The sequence below is a fragment of the Macaca nemestrina genome, chromosome 11, assembly GCF_043159975.1.
Source record: "Macaca nemestrina isolate mMacNem1 chromosome 11, mMacNem.hap1, whole genome shotgun sequence".
Lineage (NCBI taxonomy): Eukaryota > Metazoa > Chordata > Mammalia > Primates > Cercopithecidae > Macaca > Macaca nemestrina.
In genome coordinates, this window is record NC_092135.1 from 49,830,584 (window position 1) to 49,858,558 (window position 27,975).

Here is a 27,975-nt window from a genome sequence, read left to right on the forward strand (position 1 = left end):
GGCCCAGAATGGATAGAGCCACAACCCGATTATTCGGCAGCAAGTTCCCGGTCACGGGGAGTCCCAGCTGTCCAGAACGACACTATTTCATGATCTTGGGATGAAGTCAGTAACTTTCTTAGCCAGAAACCAATGGCTAAAGGATTGAGGACTTCAATCCTGGACCTGGCTTCTAACCTGAGATCCCCAGGGTCAGCAGAAAAGATACCAGAAAAAAATGGCCTAGTTTCCCAATCTCAGTGGCATCACTGTCCAACCAGTCAGTCACCTAAGCCAAAAGTGGGAGTTCCTCTTCCTTTGTAAGCTAATTAGTCATTAAACCTGATGCATTTATGACTTAAATATTTTTTCAGTTCACCTCCTCCTCTCTATCCCCACTACTACTGCCCTAGTTCAGGCTTCCATCAGCTCACACCTGTACTATTTCCACAGCTTTCAAATCCGTCTTCCACCCTGACCAATGCACAGCTGATCAAACCACTTTCCAGTTTAAAAATCTGTCAATGGCTCCCAATTACCTACTGCAAATAATTTCTCTCACAGTATGTTCTGCAAAACATCAATACAATGTGTGATCACAGATAAGGGGCTCCTTTCAAATAGGAGGCTAGGTATTTTTAAGTGTAGGTACAATGAAAAGAACTACCTATCAGTGTCTGATCTGTTCCCAGTACAGACAGGTCCAATAATTGCTTGGAGTCTAAGGACCTCGAGGAAGGCCCAATCAGTAAACTGGGAAATGCTTCCAAAGTCTATCAACATCCTTGATTAGAGCATCTCAGAAGTCATTTAACACAAATGCTGATAGGATAATGGACACTTTTTTTTTTTTTTTTTTTGAGCCGGAGTCTCACTCTGTAGCCCAGGCTGGAGTGCAGTGGCCGGATCTCAGCTCACTGCAAGCTCCACCTCCCGGGTTCACGCCATTCTCCGGCCTCAGCCTCCCGAGTAGCTGGGACTACAGGCGCTCGCCACCTCGCCCGGCTAGTTTTTTGTATTTCTTAGTAGAGACGGGGTTTCACCGTGTTAGCCAGGATGGTCTCGATCTCCTGACCTCGTGATCCACCCGTCTCGGCCTCCCAAAGTGCTGGGATTACAGGCTTGAGCCACCGCGCCCGGCCGACACTTTTTATACTTCTAAAGAAATGATATAGTTTATAGCCACAGCCTGCTGAATGTCCTCATTTTCCACAGGAAGGCAATCTGGAACTTCAAAACTATACATCTTCCATTAAATACATGGAGGTGAGGCTTTGTGTTCACAGTATCTTTGCAAGCTCTAAATTAGGAACTGGAAATTCGAATACCCTAAGAATCAGATGAATCACAGCTGACAAAATTCTGGCTGAGTTTCCAGAACAAGGTGTCCCATGCATACCCTTCCCCCAACTTCCTCAAGACATCTTACAAAACTAGTCACTAAGTTAGACTCAAATCTTCCACATTTGAATTGGCTGCTGGCTGGCATTTTGAAAGCCAGCTTCTCTATGTAAATGCAGCACTCAAATGAAAAATCTAACAACTACTTGTACATCTTACAGCCAGAACATATTTTAGTTAAAAGCAATATAAATCAAAACATTCATAGAATCTAGATTATGCATTTCTCATTCTCTTTCTATCTTATGTGTATCCTACTCTTTTTTTTTTCTTGCTTTTAAATTTTGGGGGTAAATTTACCTACCTTGTATTTGGAATGTGGGATGAACAATTTTTTTTTAGCTACTTTTATGCCTGTGTAATTTCAAAACCAAAGCAGAACAATATCATATTTATCAACATACTATTCAATCTTAATAAAATCCTATTATAATATCTTGCATAATTTGCATAGTTCTTTATATTGTAGCTCTGATTCAAGGAGTTTAACACACACACATTTTATTCAAAATATTACAGCTAATGAAAAGCACCCATAACAAATGGTAACAGTATACTTCAGTTATAAGATCTGCCTCACCCTTCTTATAACGCTGCACTCTACACTAGGAATAATGTAAGAATTTGAGTTATAAAAATTAGAAATCAATTTTAAGTAGATTATTTTATGTCCTTAAACTGTGAAAACGAAACAATACAAGCAGTGGTCATATAATATGTATGCTAGCTTAGCTTTCATAAAACCCCTTACATATATTTAAAGACTCATGCAGTACCTCTCCAGTGAGTGTCTCTGTATACCATATGCCAAGCACACACCCTCCCAGGAGTAAACATCTGAACCTTAGAATCTTATCAAAATAAAACACAACTGCGACTCACGGCAATGATTTTATTCCTTGTTACTGGAATTGACTCTCTGCTGTGGCCATTGGCACAGTTCCGTAAGCATAAGGACCAGCTCTCACCACTGAGAACAGCCTGGCTCTGACCCCGCAGACACTGCTAAAAGCAAGGAGAAAATCTACTTCCCCTTAGTTCGCCTTACCTTAAGAATCCTGGCTATTCAGAGAGGTGAGGCATCTGCTGGCTTGGGCACATGACCACCACTACTGCGATCGGTCCCAGGGAGGGCAGTGAAGCAAAAGGCCATCATGAGCATCACCAATGAGAGCACCTTCTGTTCCAGAGACTGGAGGCACATGCTCTTCCCACGTCCCAGTGATGGGTCACGTGTCCCAATCCTTGGCTAACTGGTCCACCAGTCAAGGGTTAGTGCTCTTTCTGCACTCAGGATTCCAGCATCTAGTGAGTGCATGAATCTGCTCCCTTCTACATTGTGCAAGTCTTAGCAATGGAAAGAAAGGGCCTTGATTATATCCATCCTAATCCTGATCACAGCTTTCAGAATTCCATTAGTTTCACTTGTTTCCCCAAAAGACACTCCCCAAATTTCTAATTAAAGTACAACACATATGTAGAAATGTGCAGATATCATACATGTACATCAATGGATTTTCACATATTTTACACACTGTGAAACCAGTAACCAGAGTTGATTTTTAAATAGAGACACGTGGGGTCTGTTTTAGCTTGACTAAAAATGGCAAGACTTGGCCTCCAAGCTACTATCATCCATGTAAAGGAAATGCTCCTCTTAGCATTCCTACCCCTGCCCAGTCAACAAATCTTTTAATAAGGAGGCATCATCAGAACTGTAAAATCTCACATTGCTAATCCCTGTTCCCCCTACTCCTCTCACTGTTATATGTGGTGGGAATCACAACGTGATGACATTTGGAGAGATCCTGAAAATTATTCTGGCCTGGCCATGACAATGGAGCACATCTAAGCCACAAGTTGGTCTCATTCACACTCTCCTTTATCTTCTCATTCTCCACAGAGGCCTCTGGGTATTTGAAGGCAATCATGGAAGCCCTCTTAGCTTAGCTTCTCAAGCTTTCTCCACAAAACTAACATTTAAATCTTTTATTTGCTCCTATTACTGGACATTTTGTTGAAGTGCTCAAGGTCTTCATCAAAGCAACAGTACAGGAATGAAAACCCAGGAGATAGATTGCAGTGAAACTATTCCCACACATGAAAGCCAACACCCATCTCCAGTGGAAGATGACCAACAACAGCTCCTTTAGAACTTCACCTGCATCTTCAGAGGTGTGCTTTAAGAGTGGCTTCATGGCCGGGCGCGGTGGCTCAAGCCTGTAATCCCAGCACTTTGGGAGGCCGAGACGGGCGGATCACGAGGTCAGGAGATCGAGACCATCCTGGCTAACACGGTGAAACCCCATCTCTACTAAAAATATACAAAAAAACTAGCCGGGCGAGGTGGCGGGTGCCTGTAGTCCCAGCTACTCGGGAGGCTGAGGCAGGAGAATGGCGTAAACCTGGGAGGCGGAGCTTGCAGTGAGCTGAGATCCGGCCACTGCACTCCAGCCTGGGTGACAGAGCGAGACTCCATTTCAAAAAAAAAAAGAGTGGCTTCAGGCTGAGCATAGTGGCTCATGGCTATAATCTTAGCACTGTGGGAAGCCGAGGCAGGAGGACTGCTTGAACCCAGGAGTACGAGATCAGTCTGGGCAACACAGTGAGACCCTACCTCTACAAAAAAATTAAAAATCAGCCAGGTGTGATGGCATGCACGTGTAGTCCCAGCTACTCAAAAGAATGAGGTAGGAGGATCACTTCAGCCCAGGAGGTCCGAGGCTGCAGTGCGCCATGATTGCACCACTGCAGTCTAGACTGGGCAACAGAGGAAGACTCTGTCTCAAAAAAAAAAGAATGTCTTCAAATTATATGATTTCATCAACTTATGTGTATATACACTCAGACAATACAGTAATACAGATGGAACCAAATCACCTCTCTAAACCACCCTTCATCCTTCCCCATTCTGCTACTGCACTGCGTGTCTAACCTGTAAGCTCTGCTCTTTGGCTTCTGGTTGAGTTTGGCCAAAAGGCACCCTAGCAGGGATCAGAGTAAGGGAGAATAAGATTGGGGTATTTATTCTCTGGCCTCCTCCTTGTGGGATGCTTCAAAGTTGGCTGTATCCATCTACAGGGAAAGCTGTGTCCTTCTCAAGGTAGCTTTCTGGACACAGTTCAGTCTTCCCAGGTTCCTATAACCACACCCTTTCTAGGAGTGCTCACAACTCTGCACTTACTAGCCATGGGGGTACAGCACTATCCCTTGTGGTTTCCTTGCACCCTACCAATATCTTTTCATTTTTTTAAATCCTCTCAATTTATCCTGATTTGAGCATGTTGTCGGAGACACTCTCCACCCCCACCCCCAGAACTTACAGTTCCTCGTACCTTTTGCAAATACTGCTATTCCTTTTACCTTTTAAAAAATATTGCTACTGAATCATGCAAATGTTTCTTTGAATTGGAAGCTCATGGAGATGAATCGTAAATGAGAAAGGCAGAGAATAAAAATGAAATTCGGATGCTCATGGCTAAGGCCAAACGTAGCAGTAACTTGCAACTGTCATCAAGAGCTGCATACAAATCATGAGAACGCTAACATTTCCCTAAAACACAAAACCTCTTTGTGACATTCTCTAGCATTGCAATTTTATGTTCATTTAAGTTTTATGGGTGTATTATCATTCTAATCCATCAACGACTTGGGACTTCAAACCATATCATAAAGCAACATCAACAAAAGCTTGAAAGAAATTGGTAAGCAAATCTTGTCTCCAAGTAGATAAAGTTCTCACCATTTGGGTCAGAGAGCAATCTGATCTCTGTTTTGGAGATTCTCCCAACTCTCAACTGTTTTGTAAGCTGTCAAGCACCATACAAATAATATGATTATACCACTCTTCAGGTTTATTCCAGCTTTTTTATAGTACTAATCCTTGAAATTTGGCATCATAAAAAAAAATATTGCTCTAGAAAGAAATGTGGGCCGGGGGCAATGGCTCACACCTGTAGTCCAGCACTTTGGGAGGCCGAGGCGGGCAGATCACGAGGTCAGGAGATCAAGACCATCCTGGCTAACACAGCGAAACCCCGTCTCTACTAAAAATACAAAAAATTAGCCTGGCGTGGTGGCGAGCGCCTGTAGTCCCAGCTACTCGGGAGGCTGAGGCAGGAGAATGGCGTGAACCAGGAGGCAGAGCTTACAGTGAGCCAAGATGGCGCCACTGCACTCCAGCCTAGGTGACAGAGCAAGACTCTGTCTCAAAATAATAAAAAGAAATGTGAGGAAGGCTCTAGGTCCACTTCTACTACAGATTGCGTCATTCTAAACAAATGGCCTAATCTCTCCGGGCCTCAGCTGTTTCATCTTTGATATGATGAGGGCATGTGAAACTTCCCACGTTTTTGTGTGTTATTTTTAAACCAAATTATTACAACAGACAGTAAATAAATTCTTCCTACAGAATCTGGAGGTCATATCCTAAAGTTGCTCTCCACAATCAAGAAACTTCTTTGAAGTCTTATATGTCAAGTTAAAAAGGCTGAACTAAATTGGTTTTTTTCTGAACCAAAAAAGAATGTATAATGGAAAAATGTTTTACAAAGCTCACCAATATATATACATCTTAAAATGTGTTAATCCTTTGATCCAGTAATTTTACTTCTAAGAAGCTGTTTTGGAGAAATGCTCCATGTGTACACAACGATTCATGTAAAAGAATGTTGGGCCAGGCGCGGTGGTTTACGCCTGTAATCCCAGCACTTTGGGAGGCCAAGGCAGGTGGATTACCTGAGGTCAGGAGTTCGAGACCAGCCTGGCCGACATGGTGAAATTCCCGTCTCCACTAAAAATACAAAAACTAGCTGGGCATGGTGGCACACGCCTGTAATCCCAGCTACTCGGGAGGCTGAGGCAGGAGAATTGCTTGAGCACGGGAGACAGAGGTTGCAGTGAGCCGAGATTGCGTCACTGCACTCCAACCTGGGCAACAGAGCAAGACTCTGTCTAAACAAAAAAGGGGGGGGCGGGGAATGTTAACTGTAGCATTTATCTGTAGGACTGAAAAACAAGAAACATTCTAAACCTCTATCAGTGGGAAAAATTCATCATGGCTAAACCACACTGCACAGCAATTATGTCACTTTTTATTAAAAAGAATCAATTAATATGAAAAAAAATCCACAGTACATTTTTAGGTAAAGAAAGCAAGTCAGAATAATAATATTTATTATGATCTTATTTGCATTTTTAAAGATTACAAATATGACAAGTTTGCTTGTAAGTACATTTTTCTAAATATTCCTGTTTGTCAATGCATAGAAATGGATATCCACTGAATTGTTAAGAATGGCTACCAGTGGGGAGGAGAGCAGATTAGGAAGTTATCAAGGAAGACTAATTTTTTACACCCTATGGTTTTGTATTGTTTAAAGATTTTCCCCCAAATAATCCTATGTCACTGAATTTGAGATATCAATATTTTTAAGATTTAACATTAGATTATGTACCACTAATGGGAAAAAACTGCCAATAAAACTGCAAGACAACATTAGTTTTAAGATATAGCCCTGTGTTAGACATGTTAAATATGGGAGGAAAAGTGTGCCTTTGGATCAATAAAGTACAAAATATGGCGTTAGGAATTTTTACAATACAGAAAAATACTGTCATTGGCACTCTAGAATATGTATTATGTTTTAGGTACCAAATTTTTTATTTTTAGTTAATTAAATGTGAAACGTGACTATCATGTGCTCTTTTCTTTTTGAAATCTAATGTCTACCCAGCGTTCCTTGATCTGTGTGCTTTCATTACTTACCCTGCTCTGCAATATCCTGGCACTTCACAAAGGGCCCTGTGCATCATAATTAAATGTTCTGTGCTCCCCTACCTTATCAACTTCACCTTGGTTCCGTTTCTATATTCGAAGCATTAACAACATGATCAAGTGAGATGATTTGAAAATTTGATAAATAGGTTCTTAATTCTATCACTTGGATCAATAGAACCACTGAATCAAGTAAACCCCAAGACATTAATCTCCAGGATATCATTTGAAATTAGATGATATTAAACTATCAATAATAACTCTTTGGAAATAAGCTAGGGAACTAATCTGTTTATGTACTAACCACTTTAGCATGACATTCGCCATAGTTTTCTAGCTTGATAAATTATTTGCCTACCCTTACTTCATGCAAACATTATTTAAAGGCATGTTTGAAAGATTGGGCTCAAGTCAAGACTGATGTTTTCTCTCTCATCTTTGCATCCTTTCATCTTATCATAGAGGGAACTTAACCAGGTGAGGCACAATTATTCCTTTTAAAAGTAATGAATGACTTTTAAAATTAATGAATGTCTCCTAGAATTGATTATATTCCCGGGGTTTTTCAACTGATGAATTATTGGTTTTAAGACATCCCAAAGGATAATCATAATGAGCTGAAGAAAATTCTGTAAAGCAAGAAAACACTGAACAACAAATATTCTTGATTATTAGGCAGGATAATCACAAAACAATAATTTTAAATATTTATCAATACTCTTGGTAGTGTAGAGCTCAGATACCTTAGCCAAGAAGGAAAAATAATTTAAAGTAGAATTACCTTTCCTCAATCATCAGTAAGAGTTAGGAGAAATTTACTTCTCAGAAAGCTTTTGCTTTTGATTTTTTTTCTTAGAGATGAGACTCAAGTGTTTCCAAGCTCAAATCACTGTGGGCTGGAAGTGCACCGTGGGTATTGGCAAGCGAACGAGCAATAGACAAAGCATCCTTTTTGGCTTCTAGAATTCAAAGTCTTAAATAAAACATTTTCCTTTTCAAACATCTACTCTACTCAAAGATATGCACCACACATACCTGCTTCCATCAAAGAAACTGAAAAGGCCAAACATCCAGACTCAAGGTCTGAACACTGACACCTTACCCAGTATGTACAAAACACCGTGGTAATTGATCATTTCAAAAAGCAAATGGCATATGGTGACATTTTTATCTTAACTGAAGAAACTGCTTATCAGCAAAAAGTACAAAATTTTGCATGTGAAGAAACCTTAGAAAATGATCTACTCAAACATCTTCATTTTATACGAGGGAAAAACTGAGGATTACAGAGTCAGAGATTAAGTGACTAGACCACGATCACTGTTAAGAAGTGGCAAAGACCAAGATTTCCAACTCCTAGCGTTCTTTCTTTTTCTTCTTATCTTTTTCTTTTATTTATTTATTTTTTAAGATGGTGTTTCGCTTTTGTCGCCCAGGCTGAAGTGTAATGTCGTGATCCTGGCTCACTGCAACCTCTGCCTCCCGGGGTTCAAGTGATTCTCCTGCCTCAGCCTCCCGGGTACCTGGGATTACAGGCGCACACCACCATGCCCAGCTAATTTTTATATTTTTAGTAGAGACGGAGTTTCACCATCTTGGCCAGGCTAGTCTCGAACTCCTGATATCATGATCCACCCACTTCAGCCTCCCAAAGTGCTGGGATTACAGGCCTGAGTCATTGTGCCTGGCCTCGCAGTGTTCTTCAATTACACTTTACCACCTGCTTTTCTAAAACAAAATACAACGAACTAATCATAAGGTCTTCGGGGATTACTGAATTCTTTTACCTGTCAACCACTATAAGATTTTTGGAAATCACTGTCAAAAACCATGCAAGGGCTCTGAAAATAAACCAAAAAATTTGGTTGGACTAACAGAACCTATAGAGGAAGGAGCATATTTAGTTACCAAAACTGTAAGTATTTTCATTATATGTATAACAATAATGGCAGATAACATTTATCTGATTTTAAGGGCTTTATACACATTAACTAACTTAATCTTCAAAACCACCCAAAAAGTAAGTTCAATTATTATTGACAGGCATGAGGAGGAAACAACGGCACAGAAAGTTGAAGAAATATACCCACGGCCACAAAGTAGGAAAGGGAAAGTCAGGATTCAATCCCTGGCAATACGGCACTGTCTCCATCTTTTTTTTTTTTTTTTTTTTTTTTTTTTTTGAGACAGGGTCTCATTCTGTCACCAAGCCTGAAGTGCAGTGGCAAGATCACACCTCACTGAAGCCTCAACCTCCTGGGCTCAAGCGATTCTCCCGCATCAGCTTTCTGAGTAGCTTGGACTACAAGCACACGCCACCATGCCCCGCTAATTTTTTTAGTTTTATTTTTTTGTAAAGATGGGGTTTTGCCATGTTGCCCAGACAGGTCTCAAACTCCTGAGCTCAAGCAGCCTGCCCACCTGTGCCTCCTAAAGTGCTGAGATTACAGGTGTGAGCCACTGCGCCTGATCTGTCTCCACTTTTTATCAGGACACTATTATACTACACCATTTTTTCATAACACAAAGTACAAAAAGTAAACCTGAAATTTTCCTGGCTGATAGATATGCCCAATAGAAGACAAAAATTTTTAAGTTTTATGGAGATTTAAAAAGATCTAGAAACAATTTCAACTACAACCTTATCACTCACCAAACTTTTCAACAAAGCTGCCAATAGAGTAATAACACTGAAGGTCAGAATCTTTTTCCTATATGATGCTCAGGTTAAAAAGAAAAGAGAGATTAAGGAATAACAGGCATAAGAAAGGCAAAATAAGAGAACTGGTTTTTTTTACAAACTACACAGACAAGCTCCTGAGTAATTGACAGTCGCCAGTCTCCGTGTCTGAGTGGATCCCTTGGATCAACTCCTCTGAATGAAAAGGGTAAAAGCAAATTCAGAACATCCTGTTTTAAATATAAGATTTTTCAATATTTCTGATGCCAGACACAAAAGAAAACAAAGGACACAGGAAGTACTAACAATGTGGCACCATTTAAAAAGAGAGGAAAATACTTATAACTAAAACTATACAGTTATGTTATAAAATATAAAATGTAGAGCAAGAGCAAGTATTGGTCTATTTAGATCTCAAAAATTGTCACGTGAGCTATCTGGGCTACCTTCTTTTGGCATACCAATACGTACTGTAAAAATAGCCACACGGTTTTATCTTAGATTCACGCCCTTCAAAGTCTTAAAAAGCTCAAAGTTGTCATTATTTTATAGGAACTGTAAGCTCCCTTAGGTTTTACACACTAAGTTGTTCTGAGGACAGGGCACTAGCTTTACACAGCAGTGCCCCAGCCTCCTGTGAGAACTCAGGGATTCACCCAATGAATTTATTTTTTCTAGTGTGGCAGGTTACAGCTGTTGCTGTTTTCACAGCCACCAGAGCCTGATGCAACCACATGAAAGGCCCCTAAATCAGCCGATGTAGATGAGAACACAGAGCCTGTATCTGTAGCACTTCCTTGGTACAATTTTTAACTTAACGTCATGGATATCTGAGTTCATGGCTTGATGATTATTTTAAAGGACTAGTGGGAGAGGGAAGAGAAGAGAATGAAACATGACAGCCCGTCCAGTTATATCCTCTTGTCCTCCTTAGGTGGCCTTGTTCATCTGGGTAAGAGACAGTAAAGGGGAGATAGTGACCAGAATGGGAGAACTGTCCACGTAGAAATAAGGTCCAAGCTGAACCCCATAGAAAGAGAAGAGTTAAGGCAATGGGAAGCCTCCCCACCTTCACCCTAAAAGAATGGTTGTTCACAGTTATTGCTGACCCTCATACAGAATGTCTTGCACCACAGAATAATGGAATGTTCATTGAGTATATACAAAGGGAGTCACAGGACCTTATTCTAAAATCCTGGATTGACTCATCATAATCTAATAATAATAATAACAGCAGCAGAAAAGGAGACACGGAAGTACTTGGCGAGGATTGATCCAAATTCTTGCCTCTGTGACTCAAAAACAGAAAATTAACAAGAAAGCAGCAAGACTGACAAGCTGGAACAGCAAATTCATGGGATCTGATCGATTCAAGGAATTTCTCTCTTTGGCTCCATGCCAGTTATATCTAGAAATAATTTCAATCTATATTTTAGAAAACCATCACTGCTGATTGAAGAGAAAGCCCTGTTCATCACTTACTTAACACATCCTAGCCAAACACCAACATAGCTCAGCTGAGTAAAACAAGTTGATTTTCTGAGTCAAATTCCTTACACAAACCAGGAGCAACATTTGGTTTTCTTCTCTGGTCAGAGATGCCAACATCCAGTCCTTGGATTCTCTTACAAATCAGTCCTCATTCTCTATAAATAGACCAGAAAGACTTTTTGACCCCAGAAGGGATGCTCTGATCCACCAAACCATACAGACCTCTGGCCTTCTTGTTTCCAAAAGAAATCTAATCCTTAAATCCCTAAAGTGTCTTCCGAATGCCCCTAAACATATAAATCCTTCTCTCTGAAGTTTATCCACCTCCCTAGCAAGCACAAGGACATATCTTCATATTTAAAATAACTTTACTATACTTTGAAAGGAGCAATCCTTTATTCTCTTGTGGCTGCGTTGTCTTTCAGCTCTCTTGGGTATCTTTGTTCATATCAAAAGCAGCTAATTTTCCTTCTCCAAAAGCTCCACAGTAGAAATCTCCCACTTAGCATTAACCATCAATTAGCGATGCATGGAACATATCTGTATATGAATGTAGGTGAAGGTACGAGGATGAACAGTACATATGCATGCAGAGGTGCACAGACATTGAGACAAACATACATAGTTCCACAGCTTATAGAAAATAAATAGTTTAAATAACTAACACAAAGCTATCCTTATAATGTGTAGGTACATGTAAATTTAAACATGTGCTTTTATACATACACTCACATATTGTTATACATACATATTGTTTGTAAAATTTACCTTTGCTGTAACTTTTACATACATTAAATTTCTAACAGTATGAATCAATATATTATGATTCCTTTCTATCATTGAAAACACTTAAAGACTACATTTTCCTCTCTGGAAATTGCCCTGAATGATGATCTGATCATCTTTTTCACAGGAAAAGATCAGGTCTCTCCTTCTAAATGCTTTAGAATTTAAGCATTTAGAAATGGAAGCAATTGTGTCAGAGAAATGAACTATTAATTCTATGTGCAACTAACCCCGGCATCACTTTACAATATACCCTAAGAATCTATATTTCAAGCTGCTCACAATTCCAGAAGGTCCATGTAGGAGCTTTCAATTTTGCAAAGCGTCTCCTGTGCAGGCCAGTTCTAGTCCTAGTATGCTCAACATTTTTCTCAAGTGAGAACAGCATTTAACAGAATAGGATGCAACACACAGTAGCAGGTTGAGACTGACCTATTTACATATATGTGGATTGATCATCTGAAAGGGTGTGCAGCAATATACTAACAGTGACTATTTCTGGATGGTAGGTTTTTGGTAACTTTCTCTGCTGCTTCCATGGATCCCCATAAGAACATCCCTCGGTTTGTGTAATAAACCTGATGAATGAAAAATAAATCTATTCCCAGAATAATTCCACTAACATCAAAATACACAATGAATCCATTTATGAAATACGTGTACACATTAAAGAGCAGGTCTAATGAAATCTACTGCAAATCAGATGAAAACACATAGTATAGTGTACATGGGGGGCTCAGTCCATGAAAAAACTCTTGGCCGCCAGGACTTTTATTAAGACACGGTGGGGGACAGTGAAGGTAGAAGAGGCAGCTCTTATATAGCAGCCAGTGTAGGAAGAGTCGATGTGCACGACCCACTGGAACCAGCCTGGGCTAGGTATGGGCTCACCTGGAAGCACACACTCCATCATCCATGTCAAGGTAACACAAGAAGTAAGGTGATGCTCTGTGTGAAATCTCCTATTCGGAAGCAGGGCCCTGCTGTGAGGCACCGAATGAATGATCTTTTGCACTTCCCTGTAATCCAGATTCTTAACTATCCTCCTGGACACCAAAGCAGAAGTTAATGGACTTGCCCAAAAAGGCTCCACAGGACTCAAGAATCTAAAATGCCAGACTTGAGTGTGTTTTGGCACGTTTCTTTTTCCTCTCTCTTCATATAGAGAGTATGTGAAACACGGAGGTTACAAACTAAAATCTAGGGCACTGGGAGCATAATATCTACTTTTGGACCAAACTCTTAAGAAAGGCCTTGCATCACAGTACCAAAATCTCTCTCCCACTGTGGGGATGTGAGGTGCTAACAGTGTATAATAATGTGTTATTCTTATTCGGAATAAAATAGCCCCTAGGCAAGATGATCTTATTACAAGCTTACTGTGTGAAAACATTGAAAATAATCGCTTATCACAGGTGAACCCCCACACACCCCACAAAGACATTTTCAACAGCACAGAGTGGCAGGACATATGCGGATGGTTCCCCAACCCCCACCCCCAACCGAAGTGCCGTACTCAGCTTTTAGTGCCTGTGTATTCTCGGACTGCAGCTGGCCATCTGAGAAAAGCCTTTCCACGCCTATCCACCAGACCTGTTCCGAGAGCTCTGCTTCCATCTGGACAACCCCCCACACTTACAGCCATAAATGCATTGGCACTGAGAAAGACTGCTGAGGAGGTGGCACTCCAGGTGTGGCTTTATGTGTCACTTCACCAGGTCAGCTATTTAGGCCTAGTCTTCTCCATTGGCTTGAAGCTCTGTTCACACCATCTTGGGTAACACATCACATTATTCTTCCTTATAAAAACAAATAAACTCAAATGAGCATTCAGAGTCAGTTCACCCCTCCGAACATCTCTGTCTTCCCCTCTGATTTATGTGACACGGTTTCAATCCCGCCCCCCTGAAAGCCTCCTATACTCTCAACTGAGGATTTGCCAGATGCCCATCTCCACTCCTCACGTTTCCCACCTTCCTCACCTCCACGGATGTGCATAGCCCGGAGGATCTCAGCCTGCTGGTCACCACTGAGTCACCAGGAGTACAGCACTGCAGTACCTAGCACTACCCGCCATCAACTACCACCACCGAGTCAAGTCACTGCACTCTTCGTTTCCCATCCTACAGAAAAACTCAGCTGTCCTGTGAGACTGGACCCAAAGGCAAAAAATAGCAATAAAATAAAATGTTTTCATACTTATAATGGCTCCCCCTCTGAACCAGTGCATCTGAAATTTATACAGTTCTGGAGAACAAGGAGCTGGATATATTAGTTCCTAGCCAACTCTTCACAGCAGCCAGTTTCTACAGGCATTTCTAAAATGACTCCAGTCCACTTCGGTGCAACACACTGCCTGCTCAAGTTTAACATCAATGGCCGAAAATAAAACTTATCATTCACAAGGCATCACAGGTTTCATAACTGAGTGAGCAGAGAAGGGTAGAAGAAGTGATCAGGCCTTCTGAAGAACCCAGCCCGGGAAGCCGGCTTCCTGAACTCCTATAATTGCCTTTACCAATCCCCCACCCCACCGGCAAGTGTGGACCTTCTTGATTTCAGCCGCCAATGTTTTAGACTACGGTCCCTTGCAATACACTGACAGTCTGATCATTTATGAGCACGTTGGGCAACATGCAGAGAGACTTTGCAGAAACAGAGTTAGAGTTAGAGCAAACACACAGACAGGAAGGAAAAACGGAATGCCTTAACAGAACTGAGGATTCCTATCTTTCATGGATAGCACATCATTAGACATATACGTCTGCATTGACGTACACCACAGGGCTTTTTTTTTTCTTTCTTTTGTTATAACCTGTTTATTTGGTGGTTTAGCCAGAGAATCTTATATAACACACTCCTGTTTCAAATGTAGCAACATGTATGGCACTGCACTCCCATAAAATTCAGACTCCTCACAGCACTTCCCATTAACCACCCTCAACCATTCTACCTCGCGACGTTTCTGTGTATTGATGAAAAACATAGGAACTACCACCAGCAAGAGTCAAAAGAAAGACTCAATTATCAGCTTTACCCTATATTCAAAAGCTAGCAGTCTGTGGTATGATTTTTAGGGATTTCAGGAAATTATTTCATCCCGATTTTAACAGATTGCATGAACCTGACCTAGGGGGGAGAAGGAATCCAGTTCTCTAACCCAAAACACATGTGAGTCTACTTCGCTCTTCCAAGGTAGAGTACAGGAACACTGCCCACTGCCTCTGCACTGGGGTGCTGTATGGCCACAACCCTTGCATCTGATTTCCTTAACAAAGAAGCAGTAGATCTGCACTGCTTGTTTGGCCAGAAAGCACATAATAATACAGCTACAGCTCAGGAACTTCCATTCATGCTAGCTCAACGAACAATGTATATTATATAATGAATGAGGCTTTTCTATGAACCCTGCTATTGGAAAACATAGGCACTTTCTGCATAGTTTAAACCAGTCTACAAGGAGCAGTTACCCCTGGTGAGATCAAATGTGGACCCGGTAATGTATAAATTCAAAGAGCCTACACTCTTAAGATGCTTTGCCATCACCCTAATTTCATTTTTGCTTGACAATAAATAATTTCAGTTACCTACAAACTACACAGAGAACATTTACACAGCAGCCAGCAAGCCCCAGAATGATGTTAGCTTTCTGCTCCATGTTCCCTGCGTTGCCTAAGAAATAAGAAGGGGGGGGGGGATGGTGAAGGGGATAGTGGGAGGAGGAAGAGGAGGGGAGAGGGAATTAGCTATCTATGAAAATACTTACAGCCTCCGAGTCTTCAATTCCATGCAGGTACAAATTGTCATACATGGAGGTCTGATAATCCAGAGCACCTCTTTCAAGGCAAAAACAAAATTGCTGCAGAAACCACAGCTAGAGCTTAAAGAGAAAAGGCCTGTTTGGGAGAACTGCGCCTGCCTTATCAATTCCTGTGGATTTACCAGGCAAGATGCTATTCATTCACATCCCACAGGGTGAGGTTATCCCCAGAGGCAGTCCAGACCTGGCATTTTATCTGCCTTCCCAATACAGAGCACAAAAAGCAAAACCCTTCCTCAACCACAGACTGGTGACTGAGCTAGGAAAGCGGCCTCTGATTGGCTCGGCTTCCCTGCTTCAGTCAGCTGAAGAGCGTTCCCTCGGAGAGTGGAGGGCGCCTCGGAGCATCCTACCCAGCAAAGAGCTGCTTCCTGTTTCGCCTGTATTGTTAATTCTACAATAAACACTTATCAATATCCAAAAGGCTGCGTGGAATGTTTGGAAAGGCAGACTATTGAATACTCCAAACACAACTGCTCATCTTCTTAATTAAATTCACAATTGGAGAGGGGAGCAAAGGAAAGATTTTATTTTCAGAGAATATCATGTAAAGACAGGTAAACAGATACTAATCTCATCCAACATCTGTACTTAACAGATGCGTTTAAGTCAAAAGGGCAATGAGTCATAAAAAAAATCTTTAAACCCAAGGTGAAGAAAAAAATGACTAGAATAAACAGATGGTAAGATTTCTTGTGGGAATTTCTATAGTAAAAGTTTTCAATATTCTCGATGAAGTCTCTGCCTCACTGGCAAGAAAAGAGCTCTGTGTCCCAACTGGTGAAGTTCGAAAAGGAAGCCAAAAACCTCTCAACTTTTAGACACAAAATGTTTAATGCTCTGTAGTAGAATGTTTTTAATCAACTTTAAGCAACAGCCAATGTTTTCATGTAAATTCTTCATGCCCTTCCCATACATAAATCTTTAATAATCCTGAAATGGCATTGGTCTTTCCCCCAAAACCTAAATAGAAACGTCAGACTCCCTCCGCCTGCTGTGGCCACACCGCAACTCAAGTTGACCTAGGACAGGTCCCACATTGCAGCAGCCTGGGATGGAGTTTCTCTAGGTACTCAGAACTTTCTGGTCAACCGATAGAAAAAAAAGCTGCAGCTTTGACACAGGAGAGCTTTATGGCCCACTCTAAAAGAAGCTAGCTAAAGTCAGGGGACAAAGGAGCTGGCGAGGGGCACAGAACATATTTTAGAGCAGCTGCATGACTGACTGGGTAAGTAATGACCCAGAAACTCAGAGGCTCTGAGTCCCCCGTATCAGCTTTGCCACTAATGGGTCAGATGACTCTGGACCAGTCAGTCACCACCTCGATGGGCTCTGGTTTCTTCAGCCGCCAAAATGAGGTAAGAAATAACTTAGGGAAAGAACTCTGCAAATCTAAAGTGCAACATAAACACTTACCATTGAGAAGCTGCTTTGTCAGCTGGAAGGCATTGGCTGCAGTTCATGGGAGCTCAGCACAGGAGTAACTGGCTGGCCCTGAACCTAGGAAAGGAGGCCTGTCCTTCCAGCCAGTATCTCTGAAAAGCGTAATTCTTAAAGGAACAAACCTGAGTCAAAATAATAAACAACACAAGGGCTACAACAGCTGAGCAGAGCATAGTTCTCCCAGGTCTGTGCTGACCCGTTCATGTCTTTCAATCAGAGTTGCACATCTTGGGAGTGGCATCAATACCTAGTCCATTTTCAGATATAAATGACAGCAAGATGATGCTGCTGTCCTTCAGAATCCCAAAATGGTAGGGTTTGAACAGATTGTCACCTCTGAGGCTGTGCCCCCATGGAGGGAGGACAGCAGCAGGGGATGAGTGCAGTCAACGGGATTCCATAGAGAGAAACCCAGTGCTGGCCCTACCTGTCGACAAGGATGCATGTTGGAGCAAGTCCCTGGCCAGGTGGAACCTCGGTTCCCTCCCCTATACACCAAGAGGACCGGATCAAAGGGCTGCTGTGCTCAAATTCACGTGTTAGACTCTTATTTTAATTATTAACTCTCTAACTACAGCCATACGGTATTTCAACCAGAATCAACGGAAAACTGAGACAAGACGGTCTTTTTTTTCTCTGAAATTCTCTAGATCATTTCCCGACTTTACCACTGCAATTCCAAGTATAGGTATTCTCTGATTATGTTAAATGGACATCTAAATTAAGGGGAGAAGACAGAGGCAGCCCACTTTCACAACTCATCAAGATGAGAGAAATTGTTCCCAATTGGATAAACTGTACATAGCTCAGCTCTTCTGTGGATGGCTGCCGTGGAGCACTCCCTATAGCCAGTGTGAGGGCCTAAAGGAAGTTTTAAAGAGAAGGGGCGCACTTTACGGTACCCTAATGCATGCAGTCAGCGAGTCTGACCAGGACGGGATGTCAGCAGGGAGGCACTGGATCACGCATAGCAGGCTGTGGTCCCTCCTGCACCCAACTCCTCTAACTAAGAATAGATGTGAAGCATGGGCAGCGTGGCTCTGCCTGCTTCCCAGGAAGTCAGAAACGTGCTGGACTCCGAATCATAAACTGTAAGAGGTGGGAGAACAACAGGAGTCTCCTTATCTGGTCCTTCTAGTGCCTACAAAGGTTGTTTTATTCAAAGCCATATGTTCTATACTGGAGTGTTCCTTCCCCTACTTCCTCCTTGATAGAGTTTTCAAGATGAGGGGCAGTAGGCGTGTTCCCAAGAGGAATTTGGTGAAATAGAGAGAAGTCACTGTGTTGGGGAAATTCCTATTTTTCCCACGCCTTCCATTCAAACAAATTATCCCATCAGAAGTCATTTTGTTCACCCACAGCTGATAACTAAAAATCAGATCACAGGTGGGGGAGTCTTCCCCTAGGGTCTGTATCTACACAGAATCAGCACCACACCTATGAGTCACCTAAGGGTTTCAACCCAATATTTGGGCTGATCCCAGAGTTCCAGAGGAACCCCAGTGAGACACTCAGCTCTGAACCTCCCCAGAGGAACTCTAAGGAGTTCCAGAAAAGTGAGCTCAGAACTCTAGAAAGATCTTAGAACTGACTATCTCTGTCCCAAGATTCTCTAAACTTAGACCCGGCTGAGAAGTAGTGAGAGGTCCCTGGGAGCTTCCCGGGCCTGTTTCAGATCACCTCCAGTCCCTGGCTTTTAGTGAAAGGGTCTATGGATTCCAGCAGGTTCAAGTTCCTAGGGCCAAATTTCACACTTCACTGCAGCAGGTGGTGAAAAGCAACCAAGACACTGGTACCTTCTTGGTTTTGACTTTAACAGTTCTCCATTTGAATGATGGTCAAGAAGATGAAAGAGAAACCACCCCGTTTCTGGCCTACTTCTCCCACCTGCAGTTACAGTGAGAACAAGTTTGAAAACCTTGGGGCTTATCTTGTGCTGGTGCTTCCCAGAAACCCACCTACCTCTCATTACTGAGTAGCCTCCAAAACTGCATAGCCTCAAGGGGGCTGCCTCTGATTCTGAGGATGCCCTGCTGAATGTACTTCTGACTCAACTCTTTTTCAGTTATCTCTCATTATGATCAACAGTTCGAACTCAAAAAAACCCTATGAAAAAGCATCGTCTTTATGACTCTGTTTATAAATGTCACGTGATTCATGATGGGGAAGGTATCCTTGCAATTTGACAAATGCCTCAACTGAGCTTAATTCAGTGGAGGAAATGGCATGGCCCTCAACAAATTAGGACAGCTCTGTTTTGTATCACAAGGAAACATTACTTTCAGTTCGTTTTCATGGGCTTTACACTTAGGGATATTAAGTCCCTCTTCCTTACCCAGTGCTGGGCTTTGTCATAGAGCGAACCCATGAAAATGACAGTAGAGTACAAAAGATAGGTATTTCTGTTTTCCACTTGTTTGGACAGAGAGAAGGAGAGAAAAGCCAAAAGTGAGATGATTAGCTATGAGATTTAGATAGCCATGATCAAGACAAACTGGTGCAAATTTAGAAGCAAAAGGCAATTCTGATTCTAATTTTCCACCTAAATTTCTTGGGAATTTAACTGTTCAAAGCCAGTGTAGTTATGTGTTCTATAGCAGAACTGCAAGAGCTCAGAGAAGAGACAAAGGAATAATGTTGGGACTCAGCCAAGGCTAGTTCTCTTCTTGTCTCCATGGGCTAGAACACAAGTCCAAGGTCTCTGTTTGCCAATTCAGTCTTGGGAATTATTTTGTTCTCTGTTTTTGTTTAAATTTTACTAAGTGACTACTGTGTGCTAGATGAATTTTCTCGTCTTCTGTAAGTAATATTACTCCACTCATTTGCCTCTAGAAATCTGTGTGGCCAACTGCAAGAATGAGTATCATACCCCTGTTTCCTCCCTGGAGCCCATCAGATAGGTGGTAGCAACAGGGCAGACAAGGGAATGAAAACAAAACAAACAAACAAACAAAAAACTACAGACAATAGATTCCACTTCTATTAGTCCTCTGCTGTAGTTCTCTGAGGCTGAACTCAGACCTTACCACCTAGGGAGGCATGTCCAGAGTCTCTCCAGGCCCCATGAATACCACGGAGATAATAGTTTTGAAATTAACGAGTTAAGATATGAAAGATACACAGGAGGCAGTGTGGAAGAATCCGCCTTTTAAATTTTTTAAGGGAAGTAGTATGGAATCAGGGCAGCCCACATTGCCCAGCTCCAAAGGCCCCATGCACCCCGTGTGAGTGGTCCTCCCTGTGATATGTAACAGGAATACCATGAAGCAAGGTGGTTATGAGCAGGGACCCTGGAGCCAGACTGTCTGCATATCCCAGCTGTGCCACTTCCCAGCAGGGTAACACTCGGCAGCTACTCTACCTTCCTGTGCCTCCATTTCCTCACTTACAAAATGAAGATTCTATCAAGAAGATTGTGCAGATTAAAAGCCTTGGTCTAATAAAATGTTCGGATGGGTACCTGGCACCAACAGTCCTCCACAAGCAAGCACTGGGTTACTATGGTCGTTCTCATCACTCTCTGCCTGGGTTCTGGCCTGAAGTTCTGGTGCCCTTGCCTCTGGGGTAGGATTGCTAACTTTTGCCCCTGATGCCGGCCTGGTCCTCTCAATCCCACCTGAGTCTCAGGTCTCAGCCGCCAGAGCTGAGCCCAGCCTCCGGCCTCCTGCTGCCCTCCTACATTCATGCCAGCTCCTGCCTGCTGCCTACCTGCTCTATCTGGCCAGGCTGACTGCTTCTCGTGCCAAGGCTGTCATGCTTCCCCAGACCTCCTCCACCTCCTGACAGCACCCCCACCCTCAGCCACCCCACTGAACGCTGCGTCTTTCCTCTGTACCTGGGTGTACCCAGTGCTCTCCCACTGGCCTCCTCAATTGCCTGGCCTCTTGCTCCATCATCCCCACGAGCCACTCCTGGATGCCCCACCCTGTCACAAACCACTGCCCAGAAGACCGTACGCATGAAAATCCTGTAACAAATGCTACTGCTGGTTCATGCCAAAGAGGCAAGAGAAGAGGAAGAACAGCAGAAACAAGCAGAGACAGGGATAAAGAGGCAGAGACAGAAAACCCTAGAGACGCGCAGAGGAAGAGTGAATATATGGACTAGCTCCCCTCCTCCCTGCCATTCTTGATGGCTTCAGGAAAAATAATACTTCATAACTCATAAGACAGCAAGTGTAGGTAAGGTAGAAAAAATTCCCATGGCCTATTCAACTTGCCAGAAAAAGACAGATCCCTCTCTGTGATTGATATATTACTCAGAAAGCTCTCACTTTCTAAAATTTCAGTTTACAAAAAAAAAAAAAAAAGAGCCAATCTCTTAGAAAAAAAAACATTCCATAAAGCCACAATTTTCATGAATGCTACACAACTTTACTTTCCACTATTCTCCAAAATGAATCTAGGAGACTAGTTCAGCTGGTCACCTTCCCATTACCTATATATTGTTTAGCTGATATTATTATTAGTGCTAATCTACCAATTACAGCTTTGAATTGTTGACTGGTCTGCGCTACTGGAGACACTGGAATGTGAAGATCAACAAGACATGATGGCATCTCCCTGGGGACAGACAGGGATGGCGTGGCAGCAACACTGAAGATCCTGAAGACAGAAATTGAACCAAGGAGATGGTTGCAATCAAAGCTCTCACATTTTGAGAAGCTCTGATGAGAGACAGAGAGTAATTTGATTCCTTATCTGCAAAGCTTCAGCAGGAGTGGGAGGCAGGAAAGGGGGAAGGAAAGGAACAGTGTCACTCATGTAGCAGGGCAGAAATGAATCAGCCACCAACTTACTACTCACTCTTGCGCAAACCACCTCCCTAAAAGGTGGGACTCCTTCAGTTCCATGATGCCAGATTTGCTATAAAGAGTAAACAAAACTGTTTAACGTAAAATTAGTAAAACTTTATTTTCTATTTTGTCACTGCTTTTAGGTAACAATTTACGTTTTTGCCTCCCAGGAGTTTTTCTATTTGATTTGATAACATGATTAATAATAAGCATCCATAAATGCTTGTTTAGCACCTAATATTTCCTCTAAACAAAAATCAGTCAGCTCCAATTCAAAATCTTTCAGTGGCTTCCCACTGAAAAACCCAAATCCTTAAAAAGGTCTAGTGTGTAGTGTGGGCCCAACACTTCTCTTCTCAAAACCCTGATTTTGCATGCCTTTCCCCTTCACTCTCTCCAAGCTTCCTGGACACATCACACCCCTTCCCACCACTGGGCTTTATTGCTTCTGAGCCCTTTGCCTAGAACCCCACACCTCCTCTCAATCCACCCGCATTAGGTTGCATTAGTGCAACTGGTGAATAAATAGCTGTCTTTTAAATGTGAGTTCTGTGGGAAGAGAGACCAGGATACCTTTTTACACACCATTATATCCCCACTGCCTAGCACATAGGCTTTCCACAAATACCTGAATAATTAATGATGGCCCTGAGCTCCTTGGCTACCTTTGCACTTTGGTTGACAAAGCAGTGCAGTGACTGGCAAAAGAGCTCACAAAGTGAAATGAGGGTATTTTTTAGAGCTAAGAAAACCTAGAACATGAGCATCCCTAGAGAGTCCTTACCAAACTGTCTTCATGCCCTGATTGGGACACAATGGTCCTGTTCAGATTCAGATTCTTACAAACTAAATAATCTAGGTGTCACATAGAGTTGTTTTAACAGAGTCTTTATTTCAAGGGAAACATCATTTATAATGTGCTGATGGAGATTTTGGTTTTGGTTCTTGGTTTTTTAGTGTTGAGGACAAGACCCCATGATATTTCACGTGTCACCCTTTGCACAAGATGTCCCCTCTGTCAGGAAGGCCACCTTCACTCTGTCCCCTACCCCTGACTACTTTTATTTGGTGAACTCATTCCTTCTTTATGGTCAAATGTAAATGTCACTAACTTCTCCAACCCCCTCAGACATTAGCCAGTCCTTCTCCTATACTTCCATAACACTCTATCTCCCATACCTCTACCAGTGGACGAATCACATAATAGTGTAATTCTTTCATTACAAGATGAACAGCTCAAGAGCAAGAACCACGTCTTACTCAGCTTCACACCCCACATGCTTCATTCCATAGAAGAGCCTCAACAAATATCGGTTACAGGAACTGAACAGCAAACATGAAAAGAAAACTCACACTGTGAGCCTTGATATCCTTGCCTCCATCAGAATGCATGCAGCCTAGTCTAGAGCCAAGGAATCTGTGAGGTCAATTTCAGAGCCACTGCAGATTTAGAAAACAAATACAAAATGGAAACTGATGTCAGGAATTCAGGTCTGAGCCGAACTCCTGTCGGTGGTAGGGGCTCTTCTTGGGTGGAATCTATGGGAAGAGGGAATATTGGTAGATAATGGATAGATGGTAGCAATAAGGTCCTAGGGTATTTTCCTCAGAACATAGTTTTGGAGAAACATTTACCTTTGAAAAAGTGTGCCAGAGCATGTATCCCTTAAAGGCAGGAACTATGTTTTATTCATCTTGTTGATATACCCCTCTCTGATGCAGTGCCTATTACAACTTAAAAACAGTTGAAATTTAATAACTACATTGCAAAAAGCCAGCTAAGCTGGTATAATATAGATAATCTTCACAGTAGAGCATTCACTGAAAGAACCCCATGTCTCAAGCACCAGGCACCAGGCATGCTAGAACCAAAACAAGGGAGTAGAAAAATCTAGCTGACTCTAAAATACTGAGCTTAGAGTAGCGACACTCATTCTAGATCCCTCCTGCAAGCAGATCTAAAGCTTTTAAAGTACTATTAGACATGGATAGAATTATCTCAAGCAATGGATTAGTGTTAGCCCTCAGGTTGCAAGCTTTCAGTTTCTGCAACATGGTATCAGGTATGGAGAAAATGGAGGTTTGGGTGCACACTGCTGAACTTTGACCTCTCTATTATTCTAGGTGACAGAGATGACTAAAAGCTCCAGTATTCTTTCTCCATTTCTCCCATTTAGCATTACACCATTCCACCTTCAATTTTAGCAAGGCTAAAATTCAACAAGGTTCTTCAACTAGAAACTGTACCTCACAGCCTCCCTTGCAACTGGATATGACTGTGTTCTTGCCAATACAATAGGAGCTAAAGTCACGTGTCCAACTTACACATTACACCCTTAAAAAGATACTGACTGCTGGCCAGGCGCAGTGGCTCACACCAGTAATCCCAGCACTTTGGGAGGCCGAGGCCGGTGGATCACGAGGTCAGGAGATCAAGACCATCCTGGCTAACACAGTGAAACCCTGTCTCTACTAAAAATACAAAAAAATTAGCTAGGCATAGTGGCGAGCGCCTGTAGTCCCAGCTATTCAGGAGGCTGAGGCAGGATAATGGCCTGAACCCAGGAGGCAGAGCTTGCAGTGAGCTGAGATTGCACCACTGCACTCCAGCCTGGGCGACAGAGTGAGACTCAGTTTCAAAAAAAAAGATACTGACTGCCTACCATATACTCTCTTCCCATTCCTTTGGATGTGGTGCTGATGAAACAACTTCCAGTATACAGATGAAGACCTCACCTTAAGGATGAAAAGTTAATAGAATAAAGAAGCTTCTGCATTGTTAGATGAAAGAGAAAGGCATTTCCATCTTATTTAGGCAACTTTATTTAGGGGTCTCTTGTTGCAGCAGCTCAACCTAATACCAGCTGCAAAAGTAAAAATATTGAGGTCATTAGAATAGGAATAAAGACAACCAGAAAAACACATACAGAAGGTAAGAACTGGACTTAGAAAAAAAGACCTCACTAGGTTATATTGTTTCTTCTAATTCTCCTTTCATGAAATGCTGACAAACCCAAGATGGTGGTCAGTGATGGCAAATCTCCACCTAAACCCATCATCCCCATTAAAAACAGAACAGTGCTATGCACATGTTAGCCTGCTTACTTTCTGAAACCAAAGACTAGGGGCCAAAACAAAATGTTTGTGAGCTAAAAACACATACACAGATAAATTACCAATTTTACACAGTTTTTTCAAAACCCAAATGAATTCAAAGAAAAATCTTCAACTCTATTGAGTTTTTGAGCTTAAGTAGAGCATTACAAAGACAAAAATATCTGCCACCTTTTAGCCAAGTCCATAAGTAATTCCTCATGAAGATTTGGATTTTTTATATAACTTCTCTTAGTTCTCAGTCTGTTTGGTCATTTCCTTTGCAGTATTGGATGGAAAATTAGTTGGAGCACTAAGTCCAAAGCCTTTCCCCAAGAGGCGCAAATGGAAACAAACTGAATTACTTATCTAAATGCCAGTTCTCAGAAGTGATTCTTGCATCAAATATTCAAGGAAAATAACAATTATCTACATAGAAAACAGTATAAATTCGCAGCCAAATAATAAAAATAATGTACATTGGTACTAACAGAAAATAGAGGAGACTGTAAAAAAAAATCAAGGATCTCTTATATTTGTTGGTATGTCTCATAAGTCCAAAAGTATGAAAAAAGCTATAAATTTTGGTCACACACACACACACACACACACACACCCCACAGGGCTTTGCAAGTTGTTTAGTAATGCATTTTTCTTCATAACAGAAAATGAACTCTCAAATTTTTAAGATAGATTGAAAAACTTAAAATAGCAAGACGCAAATAAATCTTTCACAGCCACGTATCTCACAGCACCCCTATAGTCACTGGATTTCTGACCTTTGCATGGGAGAGTAAGCTATAAATACTACCTGACCCTCTGGTCTTGTGTACCTCAGAAATCCATTCTCTTTTAAACTAAGAAGAGCAATAGTATCACAATTTTCAAAAACATTAGTTTTAAAAAAAATTATTTCTAACAGTTCCTTTAAGTTATTCTTTCAATATCAAATAAGCTTTAAATAAATGTACAATACCGCAAGATAGTAAAGTAATAACTAGTCGATCCAGAAGCTCTATCGAATCATAATGCTCCCTGCACTTCTTGGGCTCCTCTAACCAGCCATTTAAACCTACGAATTGCTTGAACATGGAGCAATTGTTTTAACATGCTTTGGAAATGTTGACATGCAACAAAAGAGATACTAACAAACACAAATAGTCCACTCCAAAAACCAAAGGGAAATTCATAAATACATTGTTATGGCTTTTAGTAGGTTTTTGGAAAAGGGCTATTGTTAGTAAATGATCAGATTTACCTAACTTAATGAGAAATTATGAGCTTTTCTCAACCAGGTACCTTTAGAGCTTTCCATCAAAGTCTTGACTAAAAAAGACAATGTCAGATAGATTGCCTGTGGGCCTCAACTAATACAGGTTCACTTTTGAAAGAGATATCTTCTAGAATACTAACATGTTAACCAACACAGCAACTTTGGGAATCATCCTATCCCCAACCAAGCCTATCAACTTCTAAAAGTTTGGGGAGAAGAACAAAAGGCCTAGAAGAAGAAAGTCATTTCTGAACCAACAGAGTCATCCACTTCCTTTCACATTCAGTCTTTGATGGTTGTGTTTACTTCATTTAAACATATACTCGACGAACATAAACAAATCATGAAGATTCAAAGGGTTAGGAAAGTTTCCTAACATCGCACAACTCTGAAGCCATAAAAGAAGAGAATGAAATATATTTTTCATTATATCCATCCTCCATCAACTTGCCTCCTGCCATCTCTACAACATACTTCTCATATTTTGTATTTCAGCCACTCATTACACTTTCCTCAGAACACATGCTTATGATCCAGCTTTCTGTTTCTTCTTATGCTTGAAAATAACTTAAGCATTTTTCTGATCTATTGAAATTTTTCTCAAATCTCTTCCCTTCACAGATCGATTCCCCAATTTATGAGATCTTCCACAGCCAATTCTTCCACAAAATATTTGCCTTTAAAGCATTTCCCATGAGTGTATCTTTTTTTGCTGATTATAAAAGTAAAACATGTTCTTTAAAAAGTGGTATTGTAGAAAACTTGGAAAATGCAAAAGAGTACAAAGGCAAGAATTAAAATTTGTAGTCTTACTACTAAAATATGATTACTGTTAATACTTTGGTCTTTTTCTACCTTTGTAGGCATTTTGCTTTACATCTAGAATCTACTATATGTAAATGTTTGCATTCTCTTAGCAATAACAACATAAGTATTCCCCACATTACTAAAAACTCATCATAAGCATAATTTATTACAATTATCAACTATTGCACCATATAGATGTACTATGCAGTTCCCATTGTTTTGCTCATATAAATAATGCTGGAATTCTATTAGTCTGCAATTCAGATTATTTTCTCGGGCTAAATTCCCATATATTCTTGGGTCAAAGTCTATGAATGCTTTTAAGCCTCTCGATCACATTGCCAAAAGCCGTACAGAAAAATTCTGCCAATTTACATACCTATTAGCTCAAAGTGAAGTACCAGCTCTCAGCTTTATTACCAACAATATGACATAGAGGGACCTAAGTGTCTAATTTTTTTAATCTGTTAATTTGATATGCCAAAAGTAGAAATCCACCGCTGCCTTAATTTTCTTTCTTTCTTTTTTTTTTTTTTTTTTTTGCCAATGAACAAGAATGTGAATATATATAACACTATATTTTTTCATAAGTATATTTAACCTACTGTCTCTGAGTGAGGAATGTCCATCC

General features: G+C 41.3%; 1 protein-coding gene across 5 annotated transcripts in view; it reads right to left on the reverse strand.

The window, feature by feature from the left end:
- LOC105492663 (calcium voltage-gated channel auxiliary subunit beta 4) overlaps positions 1-27,975 on the reverse strand; it is a 264,780-nt gene that overhangs the window by 123,528 nt on the left and 113,277 nt on the right. Inside the window, exons 1-2 of one of the 5 annotated variants that reach the window (XM_011759902.3) lie at positions 15,880-16,250; positions 13,753-13,912 (exon numbers count right to left, since the gene is read on the reverse strand). The exons of 2 other annotated variants lie outside the window; for them this stretch is intronic. In XM_011759902.3, coding sequence (XP_011758204.1) covers positions 13,753-13,758 — 6 coding nt within the window. In that variant the 5' untranslated portion in view covers positions 13,759-13,912; positions 15,880-16,250. Of the gene's footprint in view, positions 1-13,752; positions 13,913-15,879; positions 16,254-27,975 lie in introns of those variants that run through there. 2 more of the 5 variants (XM_024796270.2, XM_011759901.3) reach the window with 2 other exon arrangements.